The 26368-nt window shown below is 47.2% G+C and overlaps 1 protein-coding gene and 1 non-coding gene across 3 annotated transcripts; both read left to right on the forward strand.

The window, feature by feature from the left end:
- Nucleotides 1-381: 381 nt before the first annotated feature.
- On the forward strand, nucleotides 382-26368 carry THSD1 (thrombospondin type 1 domain containing 1). 2 transcript variants are annotated; one of them, XM_020898883.2, is made up of 5 exons: nucleotides 384-524; nucleotides 3536-3674; nucleotides 7120-8082; nucleotides 18456-18614; nucleotides 24749-26368. In XM_020898883.2, the coding sequence occupies exons 2-5, from the start codon at nucleotides 3617-3619 to the stop codon at nucleotides 26107-26109; spliced, it is 2541 nt and encodes an 846-aa protein (XP_020754542.2). In that variant the 5' UTR covers nucleotides 384-524; nucleotides 3536-3616; the 3' UTR covers nucleotides 26110-26368. The 2 variants fall into 2 exon arrangements, with proteins under 2 accessions (XP_020754558.2, XP_020754542.2); XM_020898899.2 differs by lacking the exon at nucleotides 18456-18614 and having other exon boundaries at nucleotides 382-524.
- Nucleotides 23550-23681, forward strand: LOC139036421 (U8 small nucleolar RNA). Its single transcript, XR_011489210.1, has one exon. It is a non-coding gene; the product is annotated as a U8 small nucleolar RNA (small nucleolar RNA).

Consider the following 26368-nt stretch of genomic DNA (forward strand, 5'->3'; position numbering starts at 1 on the left):
GTAGAGGCACCTTCGTGAGCTCTTCTATTTTGAAGCTCTTCCCTGACGTCTGGGAAACCAAGCTTACAGCCAACTTCAATGACTGCCCCGTGGTCCCCCAGAAGATAATGACGAGGGGGCGGAGGAGGGGGGCGGGGGAGAAGAGACTGGATCGCAAATACCGGGAGACAAGGCGGCTCGCCCTCAAACCCGGCTCTGGGGCGCGAGATGGGGGTCCGCGCCGCCTCCCCGCAGGCCCCGGCCGGCCGCGCGTTTCCTGCCGGGTTTCCTGGCCAGCCGGGCGCGGGCAGGAAAGGATGCGCGGCCCGGAGCGGGCGGGGCGGTCCTGGCGGGCTCCGGGAGGTCCCCGCCCGCAGGGTGCCGCCCTCCCCGCGCCGTCGGGGGCGGTCCCGGGCGGGGCTGCGGGAGCAGCGCGGCGGCTCCGGGCGCAGTCCCGGGACGCGGGATGCTCCGCCAGCTGCCTCGCCGCCCGTGAAGTCGCTCGCCCTCTGCCCGCCTCGCCGTCCCGCCCGCCCGTCCCAGAGGTAAGAGGGACCTTCCGGAGGCGACCTGGGGTGCGCCCCCGCCGCGGGGTCCCCGGAGGGTCCCTGGACCCTGCCGCCCCACCCTCCCCGCCGCGTACCGTCCCCTCCACGTACCCAGAAAGTGTCGTCTCCGCCTCTCCGAGTCCCGACTTCAACCTGCACCTGGCGCAGGCGTAGCCGAGGGACCCAGGCTGACCGCACGCAGATAGATGGGCGTTGAGTCCGGAGAGTTTGGGACCCCCGAAAATCAGCCTGTGGGATATTCTGCGTTTCAGAACAGGCTTGCGTCTTTCCAGAAAGAAATCCTTTGTGGGATACAAGTAGTATGAGATAAGTGCCGTTTTAGGAGGACTTTGGGCTAAGGACACCGGCCGCCTTAGGTTTCCAAACGTGACCTTGACCTGCGGGCCTGGGGAAAGCTGGGTGGACGCGGGGACCAGGCACCGCCGACTCGGCCGAATACATAAAGGCAACCTGCTTGGAATTTAGGGATTTCCTTTTAATAAATATAAATAGACGTCCACACGAGCGTGTGCATGTTTGTCAGAAGGGACAGGATCACTTTTCCTTTTATTCTTTCTTAAGTCATTGGTCTCCTGAACCTCAGCGTACTTCAGTTTCTTTTTCTGAGTTCTGAAGACGCCCTAGGGGACAGATAAGCATTTATCTTAGCAGATTTCAGCAAAAGTACTGGGATCTGAGTTCTGCGTCATGTCACTGCTGCTGCTGATGCTAAGTCGCTTCAGACCTGATTAGCCACTGAGAATATTCACAACTTGCCCCTACCCTGTAGCTGCTATGTTTAGAATGTCTAAACATTTCTGTATGTGAATGCTCTATATACTTTTTTTTTCTTTAAATGTGTATAAAGGATGCTCAAGTTCTTATTTTCTCAAAAAACGATTATCAAGCCAAACACTGTAAGTAGCCAGTCATGGTATTGGGAACACCTGTTGAAAGAAAATAAGCAAGGTTCAAAGCAAATTAAAGTAGCTCACTGTTTTCTTAAAAAAAAAAAAAAGTAGTGCTTTTTTAACCCAGTATTCCATGACATTCTAGGGTGCTCTGTTTACATCTTCATATTAATGAAAAAAATCAGCATTCATTTTCAAAAGCTTGAGAGTATTTTTAAAAAATCTATAGTATGCAAACCATATTATGTCTTATAAACCAGCCTGGTTTCAGATAGCCTGGATTATTTTATAATTTCATTTCCATGCAATTCTAAATATAGATTATCACTATTCCATTTTACTGAACTTTTTCATAAGAAAGAAAATGTGTTACAATCAGAAAATCAGTTAAGAACTTCTTTGAAAATGCTTGTCATGGCATGGTGAAGTATTAGTTGCTCAGTTGCCGACCAATTGTTTGGGACCCAATGGACTAGCCCGCCAGGCTTCTCTGTCCATGGGATTTTCCAGGCAAGAAGACCGGAGTGGGTAGCCATTCCTTTCTCCAGGGGATCTTCCCAACCCAGGAATCAAACCCAGGTCTCTTGCATTGCCAGTGGATTCTTTACCATCTGAGCCACCAGGGAAGCCTGTTTGTCAGGCGGAAACAAGCAGTTTGGGAGGAGTTAGTTCCACTTTTGGGGGCCAGAGATTGCTTGTTTCTTGTTACTTTGGTTACTGAGTATCAGTGACTTAAGGGAAGCATTTTAATTGCCCTATGTGCCCACCCTTGCCCCAGAGATACAATGATGCTCATCTGCTGTCTTTGGCCAGGTTTCCCAATTCATGTAAAAGGAAAGGATTGGGTCAAATCTGTGCCTAATTACAACAAAACTGAATTTTCTTTTTTGGTTGTTTTTGGAGAGGGCGAGAGCCCTAATTGTCTGCATGATTACACTTCATATCTCTGCTTCTCTTTGAGGAAGTCCAGCATTTCCTTTTGCTCAACCAGCTCCTACAGAGAGAAAACTAATAGAGACAGACTTATTTCCTTTCCACCAAATTTCTGATTATTCCAATCAGTCTTCTTAATTCCCTTAATTCCTGCCTTATCTGAAGGGATGTGACATACATATATTTTGAATATAATATGCCTTTTAAAAGCTTACTAAAAGTAGATTAACTGTGCATTATAGGGGGGAATATAGATATTAAGAAGGTATCTATTTGGTAATGTTTAGTATCCAATAGTTTCCTAGACTCAAGTATGAGAAAAACTGGCTCTTAAATGCTCTGCATCTCATTCTGTTGTGTAGTAGTCTGTTTATATCAAAGTAAGTGCCACTGCTCATAAATCATTCTGAACCATGGGCCATCAAGGTCTTCCCTGCCCTCCTAGGTGGTCTGGGAAGATTGCTGCCTGAAATCATACATCTCCTGATGCATGCCAGCCAGTAGCAACAAGTATTGGAAGGCTGCCAAAGATGATAGCTGTTTTGTCTTTAGAATGCCCTAACCAAGGGAAGTCAGGGCCGCATGGAGTTCACATTTAATTGCAATAATCTGAGTATCTTTCTTTTTTTTAAAGGCTTAATCATTTTGATATAGCTCCTAGGCATTAAGAAATTGAGCAATCCAGATAACATACCAATTGTGTAAGACAGACAATGTTAATATAAGCCCATTTGTGGAAGCAAGGCGGGTCTACACAACAGATGCAAAAATTTGGCAAAATGTCAGTCAGTTGATTAGCCTGCTATGCCATGCATATAAGTATGCAAAGATATATTATCAAGGTTGGCTATGAACTTCAATAAAATTAAGCAAAGAGCAACCAGCTCTCCACTTAAGGGTCCGCTATAAAGAATAAAGACTTGGTGTTTTGCAGAGAAAGTCTTGGTGTGGGCAGACCTGAATGTTCTTAGCAGGTGAGCTATAATGAAAGGAACGTGTATAATTACCGATCATTTCCCTGGGGGCAACAGTAATGTCCTTCCTGTTTTCTTTTCAGTATTAACTAGGAAGTCTGACTTCTTAGAATGGTTTTGTCATCTCAGGGTTACTATTTTATGAATCACATTGAACAGAGCCAATATTTCTCTGAGGTTCTCCTTGCAGGTGTTTTTGAAAGAAGACTCTGCCATTCGGATGTGAGAAAGGACATGAGGAGACCAAAGACCTGGGATTTTGCTGATCAGAATGAAACAAACATTGAAAGACTTTTCAAATCTATTGCTGGTGGTGCTCTGTGACTATGGTAAGTGTTGAGTGCACCTGTGCTGTGGGTCCCAGTGAAGAAACAGAAATGGGAGGTTTTTAAATGCCTGAATGTTGATGCCTCTCCATGAAGGAGGCAGGGCAGGGACTCCAGTTCAGTGCCTTTTAAACATGGTTCTTACAACCCTAGGTTCTCTTAAGGTTCTGCATTATTAATTCAAATTTCATTTAAATATTTTAAAGTTTTTTTTTTAAACTCACTTTCATTTCACAAGTCAGAGACAAGCATGTTGCCCTCACTTTGATTGATTTCCTAGTGTTTCAGTATTATACACTTGTGTGTGTACTGTCTTTTAGTTTTGTTTTTGTTTATTGTTTTGTTTTGACTGTGCCTCGAAGTATGTGGGATCTTAGTTCCCCAACCAGGGATTGAACCCACACCCTCTGCAGTGGAAACTCTGAGTCTTAACTGCTTGACCACCAGGGAAATCCTTGGGATTCATTTCTTCTAAAGTCTTTTGTGTGCATACTCGTGCATGCTCAGTTGCTTCCGTTGTGTCTGACTCTTTGCAACCCCATGGACTGTAGCCTGCCAGGCTCTTCTGTCCATGGGATTCTCCAGGCAAGAATTCTGGAGTGGGTTGCTCTTTCCTTCTCCAGGGGATCTTCCCAACTCAGGGATCGAACCTGTGTCTCCTGTTGTCTCCTGCATTGCAGGCAGATTCTTTACCACTGAGCCACTGGGGAAAACATTGCTCTGCATCTGACAGCCTTATACAAAAAACCATAAAAGGGTACTTTGTTTCATAAAGAGAAGGACATGAAAAATTTCTATTTAAATAGTCTGCAAGGATGTTTGTTATTGTTGAGAACAAAATATTTTACCAGTACATAAAAAAGTTGATTGAGCAGAAAATAAAGCATAAAAGTTGAGTGCAAAGGCTGCTACTAAAAATGGAGGTATTTTCATACATGTGGGGTTTTATCCCCTTCTCCATTTGAAATTGATCAAAATACACCATTAACAGTTAGATTTCTTTTGAAATCCACATGCTTATATTGAGACACCAGTTCCTTTAAAGGAATGGGAGAGAGGAATGAATGAATGGAGAAAACTGAACTGTAGTAGTCAGTTTGATGGTATGACCAAATGGTAGTTTTCTAAATGAGAATATATTCTTGCCTGGAGAAACCAGTTCCCTCTTCAATACACACCTTCTATCTGCTGCTGTTGAGACTCATCAGTTGTCTCTTTCTTGGCCATTTCCAAAGGGACATGTGTGTCTCTTTCATTGACTAGCTGCCCAGCAAATCAGAATCTGATCTGCCTCTGTGGTAACCGTATCCTTGACAATAGGTTTTCATTAATTAACTAAGTGTGGTGTGCTTCTCAGTGTTAAAATGCATCACAGAACCATTCTGCCCCATCAGATGCAAATGAATATAAGCTTTGTTCCCAGTCCTTACTCCTTCCTTGGGCTGCAGTGAGCACTGGAGGTCAGCTCTGAACCCGCACAGAAGCTGCATGAAAAGCAACTGCCTTCCTTAACTCCGAGTCTCCTCCATTCAACAGGGAGTATTCCTCAATGTGTATGTTGATGAAAAAAAACAGAAACTATTGTGGTCTTTCAAGTGTCCAGATCGATCCAAGTTTTATACATTTTATTCCACCTCATCTTAAATAAGAAATGAATGAAGTGCTGAGGTGATCAAACAAACCTTCATATGACAGTATTTCATGTGCTGATTCTAATAACCATTTTTTAATATCCTTGAATAGTCTACTTTTTCTTTTTTAAAAAATTTTATTGGAGTATTGTTGATTTACAGTGTTGTTTTCTGCTGTATAGCCAAGTGAATTTATTTTATTTTTTATTGAAGTATAGTTGATTTACAATGCTATGTCAGTCTCTGCTGTAGATTGAATGTATTTAAGAACTACCAGCCCAGCCAACATATTGAGGTCCTTTGGGCATATAGACATATATAATTATTGTTATTATATTAATATATTGTATTATCATGTATATATAAAAAGACTTACAAATTCCTATTTACACATGTTGTTTTTCAAATCAAAGGGCACTGCACTTTCTTAAATCTAGAATGCTTCTTACCCTAGCCACAGGCCAGTTGATTGTTGTATTGCCAAATTCTGTCTCTTCTGGTATGTATTTGGATAGGGTTCAAAATAGAAACAAGGATTCTTGTGTGTCTGTGTTCTTTCTGCTTTTTACTTCAGCTGCTCCAGTGGGTCTCTTTTTTAAAAAAAAAGATATGATTATCCTAACTAAGGGATACTTTTGGGCTAGTAGTCATCTATCTTGTCTAGGCCTGTTACTATAATGTCATTAAAATCACCAAGGACATGCTTAGCTATTCCATGAATGTTCACTCTGTCCCCTGGATTAATCCATGTAGGATAGAATGTCAACATTTCGTATTCATCTTAAAATTTCTGCCTTATACAAACAAAAGGCACTTTCTTTACTGGTAAAAGTACTCACACACTTGTCTTGGATGTCAGAAAGCAGTAACTTACAGGTACAGCTGATCATTGGACAACGTGGGGTTTAAGGAGTCTGATCCTCTTTACAGTTGAAAATCCTGATATATCTTATAGTTGGCACTCCATATCTGCTGTTTGCATCTGCAGATTCAGCCAACCACAGATCATCTAGTTACTATATACTGTTGGAACAAATCTGTGCGTAAGTGGACCCTTGCAGTTCAAACCCATGTTGTTCAAACATTAACTGTATATTTAGAGTCGTCCATGTTAAGTCATCTAGAGTACTTCATATTATATCATTTGAATCAGGCTTTCTTTCACTTCACCGTAAACCTGTGGGGGTGTGTGTGTGTGCGCACGCACGTGCTAAGTTGCCTCAGTCATGTCTGACTCTTTGCAACCATGGACTGTAGCCTGCCAGGCTCCTCTGTCCATGTGATTCTCCAGGCAAGAGTGCTGGAGTGGGTAGCCATGCCCTCCTCCAGGGGATCTTCCTGACCCAGAAATCAAACCTGCGCCTCCTGTGTCTCCAGCATTGCAGATGGATTCTTTACCACTGAACCACCGGGGAAGCCCTCACTGTAAACCTATTTCCTGCAAATACCTAAATACTACAATATGACTAAAGTGAGCACAGTGAAGTGTTGGATTTTTATCATGAGAATTGTCAGTTGTTACACTTGCCTTATTAGGTTTTCTTCGCAGATAGATTCCATTGTTGACTGTTGAGAATTCAGAGTACCCATTCATTATTTTGAACAAGAACCATGAAAGATGGAGATGGAGGACCTGAGCCATTTTAGAATGGAAGAGGTTCAGGACCCAGCTCCCAGGGTTAGCACTCAACATCGTCGTATGTCATCCTTGGCGCAGTTCAAACTTCTCCTGTGTCTAAGATGCTGTTTTCATGGATGTCATCGGTACTGCCGCTCAGATGTCCCTTTTGAAAACTCACTGTACCATTTCCTTTCAGTTCTTGGAGAGGCTGAGCATCTCGTGCTGGGGGAGCCGGGCCATGTAGCGCTAAGCAACAGTACGGTGACTGTGGATTTCCATGGCGCCAGCGGGACGCTGAGGAATGTCTCTGTGCTACTGGTGGAGGCCAGCTCCAACCGGACTCTTACCACCAAATACGTCCTGACCAACCAGTCCCAGGAGACCCTCGAGTTTGAATGCTTCTACTTCAAGGAGGCCGGCGACTACTGGTTCGTGATGACCCGGGAAGCGACAAACAGCAGCCCCCCGACCCCCTCGAGGGAGAGGAGCGCCTTTCTCAAGGTGGAATGGCCTGTCTTCCGCGTTGACCTGAGCAGGACGTCCAAGGCGGCCGAAGGCACCTTCCAGGTGGGCCTTTTCACCAGTCAGCCGCTGTGCCCGTTCCCCGGGGACAAGCCTGACATCTTGCTGGACGTCACTTTCACCAACAGCCTCCCGGAGGCGAGGGCGGGTCAGGCCCCGCCGCTGGAGATTAGGGCCAGCAAGCGGGTGGAGCTCGCTCAGGGCCAGTGGGTTGAGTTCGACTGCGCCCCCGTGGGGCCGGAAGCCTACGTCACGGTCACCGTGGTGCTGAAGCTGCTGGGCCGAGACTCGGTCATCACGTCCACAGGCCCCATTGACCTGGCCCAGAAGTTTGGGTACAAACTGGTGATGGAGCCGGAGCTCACCTGCGAGGCCGGGGTGGAGGTCACGGTGCTGCCCCCGCCGTGCGTCTTCGTCCAGGGGGTGATCGCCGTCTTCAAGGAAGCCCCCAGACTCCCCGGGGAGAGGACCAATCGGCTGGCTGAAAACAGCCTGGCCTTGGGAGAGAGGAGAACAGTATTCAACTGCACTTTGTTTGACATGGGGAGGAATAAATACTGCTTTGACTTGGGCGTTTCAAGCCGAAGCCAGTTTTCTGCCAAGGAGAAGGAGTGCATGCTAATTCGGAGAAGTATAGGTTGGTATTGCGATTTTAAAACCCTTTTTTTTTTTTTTTAATGAAATTGGTATCTTCATGCAATCAAAATTACTCTTGAATTTAGATGAACTTGATTTTCTATGAACTGTGCCATCATTTTTATGGTTCGCTCCTCATAATGTGCCAAATGATGTTAACATCCTTGTCTGAAAAATGAAGAATATTGGTAAGCATACCCAGCTCACTGCTAACTAACTGCTGCAGGTCTCGGTTTGCCCACCAATAAAGTGGGGATGATAAGAGTATCTGCTTCAGAGAGTTGTGAGAATTAAGTGAAATCAGTGTGTACATTTCTTAGCACAGTGCCTGGCATGTAGGAAGCACTGATAAACTTCAGCTATTACTACATTGTATTTTATTTTTTAGGTATGTTTGTTCTTTAACTTTTATTTTATATTGGCGTGTAGCTGATTTACAATATTGTGTTCGATACAGGTGTACAGCAAAATAAATCAGCTACATATATATATTTATCTCCATTCTTTTCAGATTCTTTTCCCATACAGGTTATTAAAGAATACTGAGTTCCCTGTGCTATACAGTAGGTTCTTGTTGATCATCTTTTTTATATAGAGTGTGTACATGTTAATCCCAACCTTCTAATTTATCCTCCCGCCACCCTTCCACTTTAGTAACCATATGTTTGTTTTAAAAGTTGGTAGGTGTGTTTTCTGCTTTGTAAATAAGTTTATTTGTATCATTTTTTAAGATTCCACATATAAGTGATATCATATGATATTTGTCTTTTTCTGGATTTACTTCACTTAGGATGATAATCTCTAGGCCTATCCATGTTGCTGCAAAATGGCATTATTTCATTCTTTTTTGTGGCTGAGTAGTATTCCAATGTATATATATTGTTGTTGTTCAGTCACTAAGTCATGTCCAACTCTTTGTGACCCCATGGACTGCAGCACATCAGGGCTCTCTTGTCTCTATCTCCCAGAGATTGCCCAAGTTCATGTCCATTGAATTGGTGATGCCATCCAACCACCTCAACCTCTGCTGCCCTCTTCTCCTTTTGCCTTCAATCATTCCCAGAATCAGGGTCTTTTCCATGAGTTGGCTCTTTGCCTCAGGTGGCCAATTCAACTTCAGCATCAGTCCTTCCAATGTGTATTCAGGGTTTATTTCCTTTAGGATTGGCTGGTTTGATATGTAGCACATCTTTTTTATCCATCTCTCTGTTGATGGATGTTTAGGTTGCTTTCATGTCTTGGCTATTGTGAATAGTGCTACATGAACATTGAGGTGCATATATCTTTTTGAATTACAGTTTGCTCCAGATATATGCCCTGGAGTGTGATTGCTGGGTCACATGGTAGTTCTATTTTTAGTTTTTTAAGAAATCTCCATATAGTTCTCCCTGTGGTTGTACCAATTTACATTCGCACCAACAGTGTAGGAGTCTCTTCCCTGCACCCTCTCTAGCATTTATTATTTGTAGATTTTTTGATGATAACCATTCTGACAGGTGTGAAGTGATACCTCATTGAAGTTTAAGTTTGTGTTTCTCTAATAACTAGTGATATTGAGCATCTTTTCATGTATTTATTGGTCATCTGTATGTCTTCGGAGAAATGTCTATTTCGATTTTCTGCTCTTTTTGATTGGGTTGTTTGTTTGATACTGAGCTACTTGAGCGATTCGTATATTTTGGAGTCAGTTGCTTCATTTGCAAATATTTTCTCCCATTCTGTGGATTGTTTTTCATTTTGTTTATGGTTTCCTTTGCTGGGCAAGAGTTTTTAAGCTTAATTAGGTCCCATTTGTTTATTTTTGTTTATATTTTCACTACACTAGGAGGTGGATCCAAAAAAATATTACTGAAATTTATATCAAAGAGTGTTCTGCCTGTGTTTTCCTCTAGGCATTTTATAGTAGCCTGTCTTATATTTAGCTCTTTAATCCATTTTGAGTTTGTTTTTGTGTATGGTATTAGAGAATGTTCTAGTTTCATCCTTTTGTATGTATTTAGAGATTATGTTATTACATCATATGGCAAGTCAGAATTCAAAGCTAAATCCCAAGTTGTACTGAGTAGTGTCCTGCTTCCTCTAGAGGGTGTCTTCAAGGGTGTCTCTTTGCTGTCATGCGTTATAAGAATGAGGCCTCTTTAGTGAGAGTTCATAGCCGGATTTCTAGAAACCTCTTCAGATTCTTAATTCTTTGCACAAAGAAGTAGGGTTATTATGGTTCCACCCAGGCCCCAGGCTCCTTTTTGCATTTCTTTCCCTTTTCCCGGGTGCAGGTCTGGTCTTGGCAAGAGGTTAATCCAGCAGAGATGTTCCTGATCACGTACACATTCCCTTATCTACTTTCCCACTAGGCCCCCCTCTGAGCATCTTTGGTGCCCCACGAGTTTCTTGCTCCAGATTCGCTCACTTCTACTGAGAACTGCCTGTGACTCTGTCCCTACCACTGGCGCTTCCCTGCTTGTGGTTACCTCTCTCCAGCTTACATTCTGTGGCCTGTTCCTTTGACAACTCCCCTAGCAATACCCCAAACGCCCCTGCCTCGTTGTCCTGACGCCCTGCCAGCTGCCCTCTGCACCCAGGCAGAGCGGGGCCACTGGGGGTGCACGTGCCTCCACTCCTGCTGGGCCCGGCGTACCACCCCTGTTGCTCACGCCCCTGCTGTCCTCTTCTGTTCTGTTGGCCCTCCCCTGCTCCCCTCTGTCCCCACCCCCACCCCTGCCTCACGCTCAGAGCTCACTCAGCCACACACCATCAGGGACGCGCCGTCTCACTCCCCTACCGAGATCCCTATAAGCCTGCAGGCAGCTGTCCCATCCTCTCTCTTGCTGTCCCCTGAGAAGCAACATCTTTCCTCCAGTACGAGGTCAGCCCTCCCCTCCCCTGGGGATCCCAGCCCCTCTGCTCTCTCTGGAACCTTCTGTTATTCATGATTACCCTCCTCTCCTCCATCTCTAACTGTCCTTTCTTTACTGGCTCATCCGCATCAACTTTGAGATGTCCCCAGTCGTCTCAGCTGAAAACAAAACAAACTTGCCCCTCATCTCTTCATCCTCCTCCAGAACACACCATCTTCCTCTCGTCTTCCTTGTGTGGCCCTGGGTCTTGAAAAAGTCACCTGTACTTTGGGGTTTACTTCCTCACCCCCATTCACGTTGCAACCCACTCCTGACTCACACGCCTGCCCTGAACATGCTCTCATTTAAGCAGCCAGTGAATGACTTCTCGGTCCCCAAATCTGGGATGCTTCTCATCCGCGTCTTCGTTGACCTTGATTCTGTGACATCACACTCACCTTGTTTGCCTCCTGCCTCTCTCGCTGCTCCTTCAGGGTCACCTTTGCCAGTCTACCACCATCGCATCCCTTAAGCCTCGGACTTCTATTCGGCCTTCTGCATCTTCTATTGGAACCTCTGCGTTTTTTCATTCTTCTCACAGTTGCTAGCTGATTGCTGTCCTATTGCTGATGGCTCAAGGCTAGCGTCTCTCACCTGCATCCAAGAGCTGAACAGTCTTCCCCCGATGTCTTCCAGGCTCCTCAAAAGCAGCGTGGAATTGGACTCATCAGCTTACCCCCCAACACTGCTCCTCAGTACAAGGCTCCACCCATTTCATTGTTTGAACTGCAAACTCAGGAGCCTTCCTCTTCTTCACCTCCTATGAACAAATCACTAGGTCCTATAGGTTTTGTTTCTTCGAAAAATCCCTGAATCTCTCCATTTCCACCGACACCCCTTGCTTTAAGCCTCCACCATCTCCCAGCTGGATTCTCTTTCTGGCTGTGCTGTGCAGCTCATGGGATCTTAGTTTCTAGTGCTCAGCTGCATGCGTGCTCAGTCACTTCCATCCTTTCCCACTCTGCGGCCCCATGGGCTGTAGCCCGCCAGGCTCCTCTGTCTGTGGGATTCTCCAGGCAGGAATGCTGGAATGGGTTGGCATGCCCTCCTCCAGGGGATCTTCCCCACCCAGGGATCGAACTCACGTCTCATGTCTCCTGTGTTGGGAGGCGGGTTCTTTACCACTAGCACCATCTGGGAAGCCCCCCACCTGGACTCTTTTAATAGATCCCTAGTTGTTTTTCCCCCATCCCCTTCATTCTCTCAAGGCAGCCGGAGAGGGATTGTTGAAAATTCAGGTCAACTGAGGGCTATTCCCTTGCTTGAAACTTGACACCTCACCCATGTGGATGAGCATCCATGTTCCCTCCGTGGCGAGCTGCCCCCCACCCCCTACAGTCACCATCCATGGGCTGGAGACTGGGTACCCCTCTGCCACCTTCACTTGGTTACATTAACTCATCTCCCAAGTCTCCTCCTGGGTACTCTTCCTCGATCCCAGGCTTGGTAAACTCCCTGGTGTAAACTGGCCCAGCATCCTTAGACCCTCCTTCATGGCATTTATCCCTCTGTCACTGCTTGTTCAATGTCTTTCTCCTCACATTTCCACACCTCCCTGAACTCCCGATTGCAGAAGCTCATTTGGTGACAAAAGCCAACTTGTGCTGCCATGAAGCTGTTTATGATGTTTATTTGGCCCACTTCATATACCTGGCACATTAACAGGTGCTTCGGTGCATATTTAGTAAAGGGAAAGTTGTACTCTGATGTGACAGGTCTCAGCTAGGTATCAGTGGAAAAACAGTTATGTTGATTTAATCATTTAAGATGTGGTTGCCTTTTCAAAAGAAGTTGCTAAGATGGAAAAAAAATTTTAATTGACTGAATTTAATGGAAACAAGGGCTTCCCAGGTGGCACTAGTGGTAAAGAACCTGCCTGCCAATGCAGGAAACGTAAGAGACTCAGGTTCACCAGGAAGACCCCCCTGGAGAAGGAACTGGCAGCCCACTCCAGTATTCTTGCCTGGGAAATGCCATGGACAGAGGAGCCTGGTGGGCTACAGTCCATGGGGTTGCAAAGAGCGGACACGACTGAACCCATACACAATGGAAACATACCATGGGCGGGCAAAGGAGTTCAGGCCGCTTGATGGAAGACCTTGGGAGCAGGAGGTCTCCGTGTTGGTTCGTTCTCCCAACTGTGGGGCTTCCCGCTGACTCCTCCACTGGCGTCTGAAGACTGAGTTCTCCCCCAGCAGAGAGGGAAGACCCTGGGGTGGGGGGTGGGCGGAAGGGGGAGTAGAGCTCTGTGTCCAGGCTGAGGGTGCCCAGGGTTCCCTGTGGGGCCGCAGCCACTAGACCCAGTCGGGCAGTAGGGCTGGAAGGACCTTGAGGGGCTAACGCTCCTGGAAACCCCAGATTCTCTCTCTCTGTGTGGCCACCCAGCAGGGCTCTGCTTGGCTGGTCGATGAAACTTATGCTAGTGATGGAAACTCGGTGGCTTTGTGTTTCTAGTATAAAAGTTAATGACTAAATCAAGTTCTTTTCATTTTCCATTTAAATTGCTGGCTCTAACCAGTAAAGACTGTCCTTGTTGCCAAATGGCATCATTCAAGGACCTCCCCCCACTGCATTGAGCCCACCATGAGCTGTGACTCACTGATGCACAATGAATTTCCCATTAGTTCCTTTTGAAAAGGGAAAATGGGTTTGATGGATTTGTCTGTTTTTCCAAATATGTCTTAGGACCTTAAACATGCACATACTAATTTACAGGAACAGGATAGTGTCAAAAATGATTATTTGTGATCTTCACTTATCCTACTTAGTGTGAATGTTTATGAGTTTCTCTACAGAAATGTTATATGTGTGGTTATGAGATGCTTCAAGGGGAGTGTTAGTAATATCAGGCACAGATGCTGCAGTAATATGCAAAAATCTAAATTGAGAAATTCTAAATTCTGGACTCATCTGCCCCAATGGTGTCAGATAAGGGATAATGGATCCAGTTTCTCAAGGCAAATATATATATAAAACATATATTTAGGGCTAAGTTGAGAATTACTGATAGAGGGTGTAAATTTGTAGTCACATAGTGTTTTTGACAAGCAAAAATTGTAAATATTTAGCACATAGTTTTCTTGGGAATTTAAGTCTGTTGGCTGTCTTCTCGTTTCTCTGATTAGTTGGTCTGGTTTTTCATTCCGACTGTGACTGGACAAGAGCTTTTGTCAAGAATAGGAGTCCTGTCATCCTGTTACTGTTGTCTTATTTGCAGGTGCTTAATTACTGTTTCATCTTTAATTCTTTGCCAGAATCTTTTTAAACCACTCATCCACTTGGTTTACCTAAACCTGGAAAATATAATTTAATATAAGCAAGCCCTTAGATGCTTTAATACTCTGCAGTTCTCTGACAAGGAAGGAACCAGTATACCCTTCCACTTGGTGGAACTCCTGCTCTTCCTTTGGGATTTTTTAAGAATAGCTGACATCCTCTATGTGACCATTTGGCATAAACACATTCATGTAGTGATTACTTTGCACCAAGAGCTGTTTTAGGCCCATTTAATCCTTATAATAACTGTATGAGTTAGGTTTATTTTGTTGTCAACTGTATAGGTAAAGAAAGGGAGGCATAGAAAGGTTAGGTTGGTGGCTTAAAAACTACTGGTGAATAGACTGGCTTGAGCGTTTTTTTTGGCTGTGCTGGGTCTTCGTTGCTACATGCAGGCTTTCTCTCGGTGTGGCAAGCAGGGGCTGCTCTCTAGTTGCAGGGCACAGGCTTCAAACTGCAGTGGCTTCTCGTTGCGGAGCACAGGATCTACGGTGCAGCCTCAGTAATTGTGTCACACAGGCTTAGTTGCCCTGTGGCATGTGGAATCTTCCTGGACCAAGGATCGAACCCATGTTCCCTGGATTAGCAGGTGGATTCTTAACCACTGGACCACCAGGGAAGTCCAGCATTTGGTATATTACCGATATTCCATGCTGCCTACTATACAATCATCTGTCAATCTAGATATTAAGTAATAGGAAACTTTTTGATTGAAAAAAAGTTCCAGTATTTTCCTCCTCACCTCATTGGTTCATCTTGTGCTGCCCACCCCTCTTGAAGACATGTAACCCACTTTGGAGCCCGCTGGCCCAGGCATAAGCATGCGTGGTCTCATGTGAATGGGCTTGTGTCAGGCACAGAAAATCCGAACTGCTGATCCAAGAGTCTTTGCTCCCACGGCTGCTCTTAGCTAGTCACTCAAGTCTCTTAAATTTTCTTATAAGCATGTTTTGTTTAGTTACATTAGACTCATAAGCAAAATATCTTGCAAATGTGAATATTTCATACTCTTCAAATATTCTTGGAGTGGAAACAAATCTCCCTTTCCCTATTCTGAACACATTTTGCTCATTCAGATTTAATATCCTATAGAGTGGCCTGTAAAGCATTTATCCTGGCCAAACAGGTTTGCTATGTAGTATGAATGCATGTATGGACATCTAAACAGGGCAAAACAAACAGCCTGTCATTCATGAAGGAAGACTATTTAGAAAATTGGTCATCTGCCTCTCCATTTCTACTACGTTTATTATAGCTATCCAGTCAGTCCCCATTTGCTAAGTATTTTCTCCAGTGTTTTTAACAGAAATCTTCAGGGAACAGATAGAGTTGTTTAAGGCATTTAAAATATTGCCTGATTAAATTTGTTCATTGCTTTGAGTGATTTCTCTTGTTTTCTGTTTGATTAATTTGGTTTAGAAGTAAAAGAACTAAAACTTAGTTTAAATGTTTATTTTTTTTCAATGGCTGATGATCCTACCAGCCATGATTTTGCTTTCAAAGGAAAAAGACACATTTCATAATGAGATCTTTGACATTAAGATTCATGCTTTTACCAGAACTTTGATTTTTTTTTTTTTCTGGCTCCTGCTAATGAAATTTTTATTTTTGGTTTGACAGATGACTATATATTTAAATAATAACTGTGTAAAATAAAGGGTGGGCTTCCCTGGTAGCTTAATGGTAAAGAATCTACCTGCCAATGCAAGAGATTGGGTTTGATCTCTGGGTTGAGAAGATACCCTGGAGAAGGGAATGGCAACCTACTCCAGTTTTCTTGCCTGGAAATCCCGTGGACAGAGGAGCCTGGCAGGCTACAGTCCATAGGGTTCCAAAAGAGTTGGATGGGACTTAGAGATTAAAAACAACAGCACATGTAAAGTAGAAGAATTAAGAAAGAATAACAAAAGGATTCTTGGCTTTTGTAATCTACCTTTTGTGGTCTTAAATACAAGGACAAGAGAAAGATAAACTATACATTGACTTAATTTGCCATTTAGAGGTCACAGTAGTGGAATTCCCAGGAGATTTTTCATAACTAAATCAAAGTACTTTAGCTCAGAGAGACTTATTAGGAGCTTCCCAAAGCTTTACAAGCACTGGAAGCATAGTGTCTGAACAGCTGTGAAGCTCGAGGACAAAGCTGGCTTGTTGTTCAGCCATTTGAGGAGCTGCAGTGTGATCTGGGAGACACAGAACCAATATTGTGTTCAGTTGGAACTCTGGATGGAACATAATTACCACACCTCACTTGACATTGGTCCAGGATACTGGTTGGTAATGCTCCCACTCTTGTGAAAATCCAAGACTTTTAATTGCTGTAAAGAAGTTATATTCCATGACTCACTCCAAGGATTGCACCATTTGGCTCACCTGAGAATGTATCTGCCCTGCATGTTCTCCTTATGTTTTTGTAGTGCTTTGTACACCCTTGACTGCATGATGAGTTTTTGTCCATAATGAAGAAGAGAGACTTTTATGCACAGGATGTTTTGGTGCCTAGTGTGGGCATGACCTGATAGATCTTGGGATTGGATGGGTGTTGATAGAGAAGGGACATAGGATAATTATTTATAGGGGGTTATTCAATTATTCTATCTGGCAGTGATTACATATATGCTTGGGGAAGAAGTTTGCATTTGCCAATCGATAATGACTGTGTTGGATGTTTTCTGTTTGTATTTTGAAGCTCTGATGTTAGTGCAAGTGTGCTCACTCACTCAGATGTCTTGACTCTTTGCAAGCGCTCTGGTGTTAGGTGCATCCCTATTTAGGGTTGTTAAGTCTCCTTGCTGAATTGACCCTTTTATCATTATGTAAACATCTCTCTTTATCCCTGGTAATACTCCTTGCTCTTCATCCTGGGCTTCCCTGGTGGCTCAGAGGGTAAAAAGCGTCTGCCTGCAATGCAGAAGACCCGGGTTTGATCCCTGGGTCAGGAAGATCCCCTGGAGAAGGAAATGGCAACCCACTCTGGTACTCATCTCGGCCCCGGGTCTCCTCTCTAAGGGTGAAGCTTTCTCTTTTTTTTTCATTCCTTGGCAGCACTAGGTCTCAGCTGGTGCTCTTAGAGTGTGCCCAGGGGTTGGGGCTCTTGTTGACAGATGGAGAGGAGGCCCTGGATGAGGTCTGTGTCTTCCCCACAGGCTGCTCCTCCCCTCCTGGGCCTCCACCTCAGGGAGGCTCCTTCTGGTCTTGAGCCTGCCCCCAGTCCTCCTTGTGAACAGCTGGTGAGCTTCGTGGCTGAGAGCCTGCCAGTGGGTCTAAATCCCCCGTGGGTGGTGTCGCTCCCAGGGCTTCTGTATTCTCCTAGCCTGCACCAGGCCTCTGACAGTTCGTTACATTTTTATTTTTTATTTAATTACTTAATTTATGGCTCTGCTGGGTCTTCGCTGCTGCATGTGGACCTTCTCCGATGGCGGTAAGCTCTGCTTGGGCTTCTCATTGTAGTGGTTTCCCTTGTTGTGGAGCATGGGCTCTCGGGCACGCGGGCTTCAGTAGTTACAGCATGTGGATTCAGTAGTTGTGGCTCATGGGCCCAGTGTGGGAACTTCCCAGGCCAGGGATCGAACCCATGTACCCTGCATTGGCAGGTGGAGTCTTCACCACTGAGCTACGTGGGAAGCCCCGTCATTACATTTTTAGATGACTTCTTTTCACCAACTTGTGTGAGGCGTGGCGTCTGCCCCAGGAAATAATGTTTGCATCCTGGCTTTCCTTGGAGGAGTCTGTCTTTCCTTATAATTCAGGCCATTTGGTTGTCCTGTGACCTTTGCTGTCTGATGGGTTCTAGAATGGTTGCTATTTTATAAATTATACAGGCTTCCCTGGTGGCTCAGCTGGTAAAGAATCCGCCTGCAATGCAGGAGACCTGGGTTTGATCCCTGGGTCGGGAAGATCCCCTGGAGAAGGGAACGGCCACCCACTCCAGTGTTCTTGCCTGGAGAATCCCAGGGACAGAGGAGCCTGGTGGGCTACAGTCCATGAGGTCGCAAAGAGTCAAACACACCTCAGCTCCTCACATTTTTACTTTGCTTTGTTGTAAGGGTAGCAGCAGTATTCCAGCTTTGCCCGTCTTTGGGAATGTTCCACGTTACTCACTTTTCATGGCCTGAGATTTGAGTTTTGCCGCTTCCTTTGGGTGCGCTGACATTCTGATTCTCCAGGTGAGTTAGCATTAAAAGCCTGGCCGGTGTCCTTGCAGAAACTTGGGGGCTGTGGCAGCCGTGGAGCCAGTGTAGCGCCTCGTGCGGGGACGGTGTCAGAGAGCGTCGCCGCGTGTGCCTGACCGCCTCCCCCTCCCGACCTGGCTGCCCCGGAATGTCCTCGGAGACCTCCCCGTGTTCCCTGGAGGACTGTGCTGGTAGGTATCCATCCTCCCGCCCGAGCCTCTCCCGGAGGGACTGCTGCACTCAGGCCTGCCTGGCAGTCGCCAATCTGAGTTCAGGAGTGGACTCAACTGCGTTGTCACTGCTGCTGGCTGTACCGACTCTCTGCCCCTCACTGTGTCTACAGCTGGGGCTGGCTTGCCAGCAAGATGACCGGGGACTTAACACTGTCAAAAATGGGAAGATGACAAGGACATAGGTCTAAATGAAAGGTTCAGACATACAGAATCATTTTTAAAAATGCAAAAAATGGGAGGGATGGTCATTTCTTCCCAAGATTTCTTGCTGTTTCTCCCTCCTTTAACTTCTCTCCATCAAAACTTGGTGAGGGGGGAACTGTGGTTAAACACTAGAATATTGGTTTTTTCCTCCTTATCTCCAAGAAGTCCCAGGGAACCATATAGACCAATTATCCAAAATGGGGCAAGACGCCCTGCCTTATCCCGTGAAGGGCCCTATATTTATTCTGTACTCCCCTGCCCAGGAGGAGAAGGTGGGGCATTTCACGTTAACATCACCTGGAGACTGGCCCTTCCTTCATCCTCCTGAGCACCTCGAAGGCCCACACTAGCAGGTGCTCAGTGAGGACTTGATGTGGATGGTCTGGTGGGGTGCTCAGGTTGCTCAGCTGGGTTTGCTGCAGCTTATGGAGCTGAATCCCACTCATTTCCCACAGGTTTCAATAAAAAGGAATCTTTGCACACACCATCCCTCATCCGAGACACAGCCAGCTCCCCATTTAGTTGACTAGCCTTTGCTCTGGTCCTGACCCTTAGGTGAGGCCCCTCTCTCCAGTCCTGATTTCTTCCATTCTCCGACTCCAGGTTGAAAACCACCCCTGTTCCTGTCCCTTTGGGACCTGGAGGAGTTAGATGTTTTCTGTGTTTGATCTCAGAGCACCTTGTTGAGCAGACCACCAGCATCTGGCAGTACCTTGACCAGTGTCCCCACCTGTGACCTTCCAGAATCCTGCTGTCTCCTCTGCAGCCAGTGCTATAGGCCTTGTTCCCTTTATTCCAGCATCCTAAGGCCATTGTCTCTCCTGTGATTTTCCTGTTACAGCTTCAGACACAGGCTGTCCTCCCAGCCCCCAGCTTTCCCCTCCTCTTTCATCAGCCCTGGGCCCCACCCCAAATCTGTTTCTCCAGCTGTGTCTCATACTGTCTTCTAAGGCTGTCTTCTCCATCTGCCCTTTTCTTTATAAGTCCCCTTACTCTCCATAGCTCCTTCCTTGTGTGTAACTTTCTGCTTTTCATTCTGGGCATGCTGTGTTAAGCTATTCCATCTAGAGTTCCATGATACTCAAATGAATTAAAAATCAACTGCCTCTGACTTTACTGCACCTTTAGCAGCGACAGCAATATCAACCATTTATTACATGTCTCACTCAAAACTCAGTAATTCTACAAGACAAGGATTCTTATGCTAGGCTTAGATCTTGAGAGCTTGATGCTGCCAGGCATTTTTTTTTAAGTGCCCTGCATGTATAAAGTCGGTCCATCATTATCTCCATATACAGGTAAGAACTTTGTAGCAGAGAGAGGATAAGCCACCTGCCCAAGACCGTAGAGCTAGAAAGCAAGGGACTAGATCTGGCCTCGCCCTAAGCTCCCTAACTTGAATACTTTACCTCTCTATATTACAGGTCAGTCTAGCTTTCTAAAAGCATCCTGGAATTAGCAATCATTTTTTTGCAGCTGTGTGGTATTATTTCATGTTCTCGCATCTTAATCTCTTTAATCCTGGGTGGGAACTGGAAATTTGCCTATTATAAATTAGCAAAAAGGGTAAGTGTTACAGACACCCCTGCTTCTGCTGTCAGTGGTCCTCAGGTAAATGCTCATGTGGATAAAAATGATCATTTCTCCCGAGTGTTTCTGTCTCCAGTTTAGGCTGTTTTCCACTCCTTGGAAGTGTAAAGACCTGTTTGCAGGCTGCTTAGCATCAGGAAACTCTGCTTCACTTCAGGGAAAGACGAGATGAGGCAGAGATGGGTGAGGTCAGCACCTCTGGGGCTTTTCCCCAGATGTGGTTTTAAAGGATTCCAACCAGAGTCCAAGGTGACAGCTAAGAGGTCTGTCATGTACGTTTGCCACTGACAGAGCAGCCGCTGCAGATGAAGACATGATCAGCCAGGAAACAAGTCTTTCATCATTCAACTATTTTCACTTGTTTGAAAGTCTAGAGTTCTGTTTGGTTTTGAAAGGATGTTTTTATGCCAAGGTCTGAGTGAAGTTCTACATTAATTTGGCCCTTCTTGTTCACCGCAGCAGTGGGTGGATCGAGTTGCCATGTACCCACATTCCATCAGATGGGATGTTGAACATTTTGTTACGACCTTTAAAATAATGAATCAATTACTGAATATAACATTGACTGAGTACCAGCTCTATGCCAGTTATTGACTGGAGTTGGAACTATATAGGTAAGCCATGTCTCTCTGTCTGGAAGGGGCGTGTGATATAGTAACTTAGCAGACACAGAAGCAGGCGTAGCATCCAGTACAATAGAAGATATCCACAGCTTGCTGTGGATACTTGGTGACAGTCTAGGTTGGGAACACCTCTGTTCTTGGAAGAAGTGATATGTGAGCTGAAGTTTGAAAGCTGAATAAGTGTCACCTGGTGAACTAGGTGAGAAAGGGAGTTTTAGCGAAGGGAGCGATGGATGAAAGCTCAGCAGATGATGGGCCCCTTGAGAAACCCAGAGAACTGACGACAGTCTGATGTGGCTGGAGGACAGTGTCAGGAAGGAGGGATATAAATAGGCTGGACCGGGGCATTCCCTGGCAGTCCAGTGGTTAGGACTCAGTGCTTTCACTGTCAAGGGCCTGGGTTCAATCCCTGGTCAGGGAACTAAGATGTTACAAGCTGCGTAGTGCTGCAAAATACACACATACACACACACACACAATGAGTCTGGACAAGCCAGATCCTGAGGGCCGTTGAAAGACTGGACCTGTGCTGTCGAGGGCTCTCTCTGCTGCAGTGTGGAGTAGAAATCAGAAGGGGCAGGAATGGCTGCAGGAGGCCTCTTAAAAGAGTTTGTCAGTGACCCAAGGCAGTGGGATGTGGAGGAGAGGATTCAGCAACTCTGGATGTGGCAGGCCTGGAGAGGGGAGCATCCTGGGTGAAACCTAGGATTCTGTTGCTGGCAACTGCATGGACGGGACACCATTCCCTTGAGATGAGATACATCAGAGGAGGCGCAGGCTCTGGGGGAAGGTGCTGAGTCCTCGGTGTGTGGAGGTGGACGTTTGGTGGGACATCGATGGAGAGAGCAGTGCTAGTAGAACCAGAATGGGATCTGGTTCTCACTGGCTCCAGAGTCCACGCTCTTGTCTCCAAATTAGATACCTGTTGAAACCAAGAGGAGAAACAGTCACAGGAAGGGTCAGACAGGAGCCGATGCTGCAAAGCTCAAGGACTGTCAAGGTGGAGCTCCTTGGCTAGTAGATCTTAATGACTTCCAGTCGGAGGTGGCCCACTGGAAACCTGGGGGCAGGTTGCAGGAGCCAGAGAGGATGACGTGGAAGCCATAAGTCAGTGCACGTGGACCCCTCTTTCTGTAGGTTCAGCCGGGAAGACAAGCGAGGTACGTCTGTAGCAGCAGTCAGAGTTCTCGGAAGGTCTTTGAGAAGAGCTAGAGAGTGTTTCTGTGGGGCTTCTCCTCCAGGAGAAGCTGGCGATAACTGGTGCAGAGGGAGAGTCCCCCTGGAGAAGGGTGGCCTAGAGCATACTTTGGTGGACTCATCCTTATGGGAAGACACTGCTCCTCCTAATTCCCTAGAGGAAGAGGTAAACAGGTGTGACAGCTGCTCAGTTCATGCTGGAGGGGAGGATGGCAGAAGAAGCCAGAGCTGCACTTGCTTGATAGCTTCTCATCTTCATGCTCCAGCAGACCGCCGAGGAAGAGGGTGAATGGGGCAACTTCCAAGCAGTGGGGGTGGGGAGGCACCCGTGACAGGATTGTGGGCGGCCAGATTTGGGTGCTGTCAGTACACAGAGGCACTGGCCTGCGTGGTCCATTATTTTCTCCACCAGGGCTCAGGGCCTGGGTGTTGCAGCTGGGAATCCACAGTCTGGATTCATCTAGGAACGGACTTCCGCTGCAGAGCAGGGGAAGGGGTATAGCTCGGTATTAGAATGCAGAGAATTGAGATTATTGGCAGGAGAAGGGTTCAAATGAGGGATCCTCGGTGCAGGAAGAGAAGTGAGAGTGGAAAGTGACTGGAGGAAGGGGAGAAACCGGAGGGGTTAGAGAATCAGATTTTGCAGTGAGACTGAATACCCAGTGTAGGAATCATGAATGAATGAGAAGGGAGGAGACAGCCAGAAGTGGGCTGTGAAGGTTAAGAGCACCTGCAGAGAGTGGGAAGGGATGACAGCTTGGGAGGACACGAATGGTCCCAGCTCTGGGATGGTGAGGGAGCCTGGACCTGGGTGCTACTGACTGATGACTGTCTGGAAGTGGGGAGATGACAAGAGTTGAGGGAGGGGTAGGGGGGTTCTGGGTGGATGGACATGGGCACCAGAAGAGTAGAACTACACGGAGGTGAAAGAGTTGGTTGAGATGGCAGCCAGGGATGAGGAGGCTGAGGGACACGCCCTGCCGCTGGCTCCGCTTCTAATAAAGCTCCCACCCAAGAGTGGGTGGAGGAGGCTGTGCCCTGCGGGAGGGCCCATTCTCAGGTCAGGCAAGGAGATGAACAGTGTTTTGTGGAAAGTTTCTGGATGGTGAGGTCTTTGGCTATAGGTGTCTCATAGGGTGCAGTGGAAAGGGGAGGGGAGCATTGGGGATGGGTCCAGGAGATGACTCACAGAGCTGGGAATACGACTAGGGAAGAGAGACACGGGACAGCCTTGTGGCTGTGAAGCAATTACCCTCCAATTAAAAATAAATTTAAAAAATCATCCGGTAGGCTAATCCTTACCTGTTCCCCCTTTTGGAGGGCAGAATAGAATGTGGTGATTGGAACTTACATGATTAGTGATTAATGGCTCTGCATGATCATGACTTGCAAGACCTTGATTGCTCCTGATACATACATTAACTAGTTAAAAAAAAAAGAGGGGAGGGGACAGGTGACTGGAAGGGCTTAAATGATGGACAGTGGCCTCAGAGTTGAAAGAGAGGTCCTGCCGGGTGGAACTGGGTGGTCTCAGGTTCCTGGGTACTTTTGTGGCAGTACAAGCTGAGGTCCCAGGTGGCATCTGAGTCTTGGTGAGACATTTTGATGACTGTGGGACACACCAGATTGAGAGAATAGGGAAGAAGGAGGAAAATCAGCACCACATGGAAGGGAGGGAGGTGATAGAGAGCTGAGAAAGCAGAAGTGGGAAAACAGAGGCTCCAGTACCTAGGAAAGGCAGTTCTGGACACGGGAGAGAAAACTTGAGTTGTAGTATATTGCCAAAAGACCTATTTTCACCTATTAATTTCTCTGAGATGTGCACATGTAGCTGCAACCTGCCTAAATTACTTTGCATTTCAAGTGTTACTGGAAATTTCCCAACATGCATCTCAAAGGTACATTTAACTGTAGATATCCCATGTTTACCTTGCTCTAGTGCTCAGTTGTGTCCGCCTCTTTGCAACCCTTTGGACTATAACCCGCCAGGCTCCTCTGTCCAAGGAGTTTTTCAGGCAAGAATACTGGAGTGGGTTGCCGTTTCCTCCTCCAGGGGATCTTCCCCACCCAGGGATTGAAACCACATCTGAGTCTCCCTGCACTGCACACAGATTCTTTACCACTAAACCATCGGGGATGCCCATATTTACCTTACCTTAAGTGAAAAACCTGGATTTTCTACCTTGAAACACTCCTCCTGAGGCTTCTATGTAGAAATTTGGGCTCAAGTGTCAGCAGATGATGAGTGTGGCCAGGAGTCACCCTGATTGTGGCCCATCTGGTCGCCACACTTCTACGGGTCTGTTTCAGTTTGACTTAAGCTGTCTATAGAAATATGTACGACCAGAAGTCCTAGTCCTTGTTTATTTCACTTATTTAACTGCTAGATAATTACAGCAAGCCACCCAGAGACCTTAGACCAAGGCAGAGAGAAGGATATCAGAGGATGATTTGTTCTTTTTTTTTTTTTTTTTGTAGCTTTCCAACCGTCCAGCCCATCTCCTCTCCAGCCCCAGGCTCCCATGAAGTCCAACAATGTCGTGACGGTCACCGGCATATCCCTGTGCCTGTTCATCATCGTGGCCACCGTGCTCATCACCCTGTGGCGGAAGCTGGGCCGCGCCCCGAAGTGCAGCACGCCCGCCCGCCACAACTCGCTGCACGGGCCGGGCTGCCGGAAGAACTCCGACGAGGAGAACATCTGTGAGCTCAGCGAGCCGCGCGGCAGCTTCTCGGATGCGGGTGACGGGCCGGCGGGGAGCCCCGGGGCCCCGGGCATCCCGCTGACCTACCGGCGGAGCGTGCCGGCGCCTCCCGACGACGAGGCCTCGGGGAGCGAGAGCTTCCAGGCCAACGCCCAGAAGATCATCCCGCCCCTGTTCAGCTACCGCCTGGCCCAGCAGCAGCTGAAGGAGATGAAGAAGAAAGGCCTGACGGAGACCACCAAGGTGTACCACGTGTCCCAGAGCCCGCTGACGGACACGGCCATCGATGCCGCCGCCGCCGCCGCCGCAGCGTCCCCCGGAGGTTCCGAGAGCCCCGAGGAAGCAGCGGCCGGCAAGTTCCGGATCAAATCCCCGTTCCTGGAGCAGCCCCCCGCGGTGGGCGCCGGAGACAGGCCCCCCTCCCGGCTGGACCACCCGCTCTCGGCGGCCAGCTGCGCGGTCAGCCCCAGCCAGACCCTCCTCCGCAAGTCGCAGGTGAGGAGCCACCCCCGGGGGTCCCACTTCCGCAGGACGGCAAGCTTTCACGAGGCCAGGCAAGCCCGGCCGTTCCGGGAGCGGAGCCTGTCCACGCTGACCCCTCGGCCGACTCCCGCCCACGGCCCCAGGGCCCGGACCTGGGACCAGGCCGGAGAACGAGGCCGGCCTCCGAGTCGAGGTGCTACCCTGTTCCTGGAGAAACGGGACCATGGCCCAGGGGCAGCGGGGGCCAGTGGTCCCTTAAGCCCTCTCCCCAAACCCCACTCCCTGGGGCCGCCCCCAAGGAAACCGGACCTGGGGGATCGCCAGGCCGGATTCGTGGGGGCAGGTGAGAGACCGGAGCCTCCCCGGGCTCGGAGGGGGCCGTCCCCCAGTCACAGGAGTGTCTCAAGGAAGCAGCCTTCCCCCCCGGCGCCCAAAGATGGTTACCAGAGGGTCAGCCCGCTGAGTCCTTCTCAGGGCAGAAAAGACAAGTGTCAGAGCTTCCCCGCCCACCCGGAGTTCGCCTTCTACGACAATACATCCTTCGGCCTCACCGACGCAGAGCAGCGGATGCTGGATCTCCCGGGATACTTTGGGTCAAATGAAGAGGATGAAACCACAAGTACGCTGAGTGTGGAAAAGCTGGTTATCTAGACAGACATCACCCCCGAGACTTCACACAGCGGGGTCCTGGGCCCAGCTCCGGGGATCGGCTGCTTACAATGTTCTGTGGACTCTGGTGTGGACTCTTTAGTACAGCAGGACAGGATGTGGGGGAGCTGGTAACTCACAAGTATGCACCTGTGTTTCAGTTCATAAGAACTTATTTATCTCAACCTTTTTCCCTTCCTTAGCCTGTTTCTGTCAGCTTATCACTACTAACTATGATAATAAAATTTAAACAAGAGCAAAA

This window comes from Odocoileus virginianus, chromosome 8 (assembly GCF_023699985.2).
Source record: "Odocoileus virginianus isolate 20LAN1187 ecotype Illinois chromosome 8, Ovbor_1.2, whole genome shotgun sequence".
NCBI classification, from domain to species: domain Eukaryota; kingdom Metazoa; phylum Chordata; class Mammalia; order Artiodactyla; family Cervidae; genus Odocoileus; species Odocoileus virginianus.

Excerpts from the sequence above, each read along its gene's own strand:
- THSD1 (XM_020898883.2), top strand. The coding sequence starts at position 3,617 with ATGAAACAAACATTGAAAGACTTTTCAAATCTATTGCTGGTGGTGCTC. Across the intron at positions 8,083-18,455 it reads GCTAATTCGGAGAAGTATAG|AAACTTGGGGGCTGTGGCAG; the intron begins GTTGGTATTGCG and ends GTGTCCTTGCAG. Across the intron at positions 18,615-24,748 it reads TTCCCTGGAGGACTGTGCTG|CTTTCCAACCGTCCAGCCCA; the intron begins GTAGGTATCCAT and ends TTTTTTTTGTAG.